The 4,770-nt window shown below is 56.9% G+C and overlaps 1 protein-coding gene across 1 annotated transcript; it reads right to left on the reverse strand.

The window, feature by feature from the left end:
• Nucleotides 1-2,254: 2,254 nt before the first annotated feature.
• Adra2a (adrenoceptor alpha 2A) lies at nucleotides 2,255-3,658 on the reverse strand. The gene has a single exon (XM_035443059.1). The coding sequence runs from the start codon at nucleotides 3,656-3,658 to the stop codon at nucleotides 2,255-2,257; it is 1,404 nt and encodes a 467-aa protein (XP_035298950.1).
• Between the last annotated feature and the right edge of the window lie 1,112 nt (nucleotides 3,659-4,770).

Consider the following 4,770-nt stretch of genomic DNA (forward strand, 5'->3'; position numbering starts at 1 on the left):
AGGAGACCTTCCTCAGTCATGCATAGGGCTCCCTAACTCAGGGCAGCCTAAGGTCAGGGCTCCATGGTCTATGGTCTGTGGGATCCTAAACAAGCTACTTCCACTGGCCTGCCCCCCTCAGCTGTGGTATAAGATGGGATGGCCAGATCTCTAAGGCCCTTTTGATATTAAAATACTACAACCTATAACCATCTTTGTGAGGGTCTTGAACCCTCAGAAGCAAAGGGGCAGATGTTGACATGAGAGGCATACAAGAAGGATGCATGCTTCTGGCTGGAGAAGGTAAGCTAACTAATATATAATGTGTCTGTCTGTTCCCAGCTATGGAGCACAGTTACCACATTGCCTATTAGCACATTTTGCTAATGCACACATTTTCAAGTGTATTCCAGCCTTTTGTATGTACATGTCACACTTTGGGATAGGTATATACTTTGAGGAGTACACACATTTTGGGAAACTTTAGGCCATGTATGATGTACCGCACATTTGAGATACCTACACTGTGTGTGCAATGCACATGCATTCAGAGGAGTGTTAACACCACAGCGCTGGCAACTCTAGGGTTAGGAGCACACTGTTTTCAACCAGATGAAATGGAATATTATGAAAGTACACACCTACTAACCCCAAGTAAGCAAGTTGCCCTCTGCACTCAGTTTCTTTACCTGTAAAATGGGAACAACAATAGGACTTACCTCATAGCATTCTTGAAAAGATTAAAGAAGGCAATGCCTAAAACTGGCACACAGAGGCTGGCACGGAAAGAACACATGAATGGTAGTTTGTGCAGGGCTTAAAGATAATTTTCAGTGTGTGTTACAGATAATCACAGAGTTCAAAGACCTGAGAACTCAATCACCAGACAGAAGGATCACTTAATCCATGTTTATTTCACATTTGATCTGTAAACTTTATTTTTAAAAAAATCCATTGTCATAAGCAACAAGTGCTGACATTTAATTTTCCTTTCGTGAAATTGGAGCACAGGCCTTCCACTGTCCACCTAAAATAAGTAGAACCCTGCTGTAAACACGAAGTCTCTGCCCTACTCCCTCACTTTGGCAATTCATTAGTGACATAGTCTCAGCCAGAAGAGCCAGGGGGAAGGGAGCACTTTCATACCTCTTGGGGCTGGCACTCTGTACAGTGTGGCCCATTTGTCCTCTCACTGTTTACCTTGTGCAAATTGTATCAGGTTTGTTTCTTCCGCATAATTTCCACCCCTGTGTGGCTAAAATCAGCAGCTAAAAGATTCCCCTCTGAGTCAGCACTTTCTGGGGGAGGGGCAGCGAACATACAAGATAGAGACATACATATTCTTCTTCAAGACTTTGCCCCAGAGGAGTGGGGAACCTCAGAGTCAGTTTTAAAGTGAGTTTACTGGGGCAAGTGGTGCCTCAGATGATAATGGCTTTATACACAGGGCTGATGCAAGGCAAGGCGGAGGCTCATTTCCTTCTGTCTTGGTCCATCGCTGTAATATTTACAGAGGAAAAGGCAATTATGCTGTTAGGCACGGGGGGGGGGGAGGGGGCAATGAACAGAAACCCTTTCCCTGTCAGGAAATCTCAAAGCGGGTCTGTGTCCAAGGGACAGTCACCAGTTACTGGTGAGAAGCACTGAGAGCAACATAACACTAGAAAAGGGCTTGCATTGGAAAGGAGCTTGGTCTGGTCCTGGTGAGCCGAGGTGGCTGGAGAGCATCTCCATGGCCATGTCATGATTCCAACATCACACCAGGGCCAACGCTGAGGACTTCAAAGTATGCTATCAAAAATAATGTATATTTACAATGGGAGGTGGGGGAGGGCAGGCAGGGCTGCCCTGAATGGGTTTTTAAAGGAAGGAAGAGTGGTAATTAGCCAGGGCTAGGAAATCTTGGTTCGTTAAGCCTTTGGCGACCATGCCCTTTCTAGTACTGCTCTTGCTCTGAAGAGCTTGGGAGAGTCAGACGAGGGGAGAGGGTGACAACATCATTAGGAAACAATACTGATCAGGGGTAGCCCACCAGGAAAATGGCTGTGGGTGGGGAGCAACCACAACAGCCACCATAAGGCTCACGTGTCCCTCTCAGCCAGAACTTTACACTTGCAACAAAAGGTGCCCTCAAGACCACGGGGCTCACTCCAAGTTAGACAACACACAGAGCAGGTAGGTCCTGGGTTGCTGGGGCTGCATGCGTAGACGCGCCCCCTCGAACCCCGGGGCCTGCATGGGACAAGCGTCTGTGAGCAGGGCACATCCCACTGGCTCACACGATGCGCTTTCTGTCCCCGCGGCAGAGAATCTTCTTGAAGGCGCGGCGGAAGTCGTGGTTGAAGATGGTGTAGATGACCGGGTTCAGCGAGCTGTTGCAGTAGCCGAACCAAAAGAAGAAGTTGAAGAGCTGGTAGGGCACGGGGCAGCCGACCGCTATCAGCGTGTAGGTGAAAAAGAACGGGAACCAACACACCACGAACACGCCGATGACCACAGCCAGCACGAACGTGAAGCGTTTCTCGCGGTTCTGTCTCCCGCGCCAGCGCGACGCTTTGGCGCCCCCGCCGCGCTCCTCTCCCGACCCCGGCCCGGGCCCCGCAGGTCCGGGCCCCGCAGCCCCCGGCCCACGCCGCGGCAGACTGTCCCCCGGCTTCACCTGGCTCGCCCGGGTCTTGCCCTTGGCCCGGGGACCGCGCTCGGGTCTACGGGGCCCCGGGGGCCGCTCGGCGTGCTCGGACGACGAACTCTCCTCTAGGTCCAGCGCATCCCCGTCGCGCGGCCCGGCGGGCGCGGGCTCCCCCGGGGCGCCGTTGAGCTGGGTGGGGAGAGGCTCGGCCTCGGCGCCCGTGGGGCCGGCGCCCCGTTCCGGGCCCAGGCCGTTGGGCCTGCGATCGGTGCCCCCAGGCGGCGCGGAACAGGCGTCCGGACCCCGGCGGCTGGGCGGCACGCGGGTGCGACGCTTGGCGATCTGGTAGATACGCACGTAGACCAGGATCATGATGAGGCAAGGCGCGAAGAAGGACCCGATGGACGAGGAGATGACATACCACTTCTGGTCGTTGATCTTGCAGCTCGGCTCGGCCGGCTGCTGCCCGCCGCCAGCGCCCTTCTTCTCTATGGAGATGAGTGGCGGGAAGGAGATGACGGCCGAGATGACCCACACGGTGACGATGATGGCCTTGATGCGGCGCGGCGTGCGCTTCAGGTTGTACTCGATGGCCTGCGTGATGGACCAGTAGCGGTCCAGGCTGATGGCGCACAGGTGCACTATGGACGACGTGCAAAAGAGCACGTCGAGCGCCAGGTAGATCTCGCACCACACTTTACCAAAGTACCAGTAGCCCATAACCTCGTTGGCCAAAGAGAAGGGAATGACCAGCGTGGCCACCAGGATGTCAGCTGAGGCCAGAGACACCAGGAAGAGGTTTTGGGGCGCTTTGAGCGCACGACTGGTGAACACCGCAATAATAACCAGCACGTTGCCAAACACTGTGAACAGCATGAGCAGGCCAGCCAGGCACACCAGCGTCAGTGTCACCTGCAGGGAGTAAGGGGTGGCCCGGGGGCCGCCCCCGGGAGCCTCGGTCCCGTTCCAGCTGTTGTTGCCCGCATCCGGCTGCAGGGAGCCCATGGGCGCAAAGCTGCCCTCGGCCAGCGGCTGCTCCTGGCGGAACATGAACGCGGGCGCCGGTTCTCCTGGGCCTGCTGCCAGCTGCCTTCCGGCCCCGCGTCCGTGGGTCCTCCTCTTCCTCCGGCGCGCGGATCGTCCCGCCGCGCCTCACATAGGGAGATGGCCGCAGGGAGCCCGGGCCCAAGCTGGGGGACCGCTAGTGGTCCATGCACTGGCACCCGCAGTCCTCCCGACGCTCAAGGTGGGCGCCGACTCTCTTCCAGCTCCCCAAACGCAGCCAAGTTTTATTTCTAAACGACAGGATAGAGTAGGGCCAGCTGGTGGTTAGCGATTTATCCTTCAAGAAAAGAGAAAAGAAATCATCGGTGGCCTGATGACTTGGAAAGATGTCAGAAAATTATACAAATGTATTTAAATAAACATCTATACCTTGACTCTTGAGCTGAACCAAAGCGGGAAGTCTTACCCCAATAGGCAGCGGAGGGGTGCGGGTGCGGGCTCAGAGTCCTAGGTCTGTCTTCTTACACCCTCGAAGCGATTTCCGACTCTGGCGCTGCCCCCCAGGCGCGGTGGCGCGGGCTGGGCCGGACCTCGGGCGAGGGCGCGGACTCTGCCTCCTCTCGGAGAGCCACGGGACTTCCAAAGTTGTGCGCCCTGCTGGGGCTGGGACGCGGCGCACAGAACTCGGGGGCGGCGGCAGCGGCAACGGAGGGGTGAAGGGTGTGGGGGCCGCATGAAGACACCCCCAGGTCCTCAGGGCCAAGCTAGGTGAGCGATCGGCTCTCCAGGAGCCACGGCCGAGGCAAGGGTGGCTGCTAAGCGCGAGCTGGGTGGGCGCTGAGCGCAGCAGACCCGGTGGGGGTCCGCAGACCTTTGAGTTTTAGCAGGACTTGGGGCTGAAGGCGCCGGGGTGGTTGGGCGGCGTGCACCGGCTGCTGGGCGTCTGCATAGAAGCGGGAGCCGCTGCTGCTCCGCAGAGCTACGGTGGACTGGTTTTATAGCCCCAGGATGAAGCCTGCGTTGCCGAGCAGCCAGCGTCAGCCCCCACGTGGGAAGCCGACCCTCCTCCACCCCTCGCGCCTCCCCTCCTTAGGTCTAGAGCCCGCACCCGCGTCGGACCCCAGAGAGCGCTGTCTCGCAGGCTGGACCGGCCTTCT

This window comes from Cricetulus griseus, chromosome 3, assembly GCF_003668045.3.
Source record: "Cricetulus griseus strain 17A/GY chromosome 3, alternate assembly CriGri-PICRH-1.0, whole genome shotgun sequence".
In the NCBI taxonomy this organism is placed as follows: domain Eukaryota; kingdom Metazoa; phylum Chordata; class Mammalia; order Rodentia; family Cricetidae; genus Cricetulus; species Cricetulus griseus.

Bases quoted from the DNA above. Each gene is read 5' to 3' on its own strand.
- Adra2a (XM_035443059.1), bottom strand. From the start codon at position 3,658: ATGTTCCGCCAGGAGCAGCCGCTGGCCGAGGGCAGCTTTGCGCCCATG.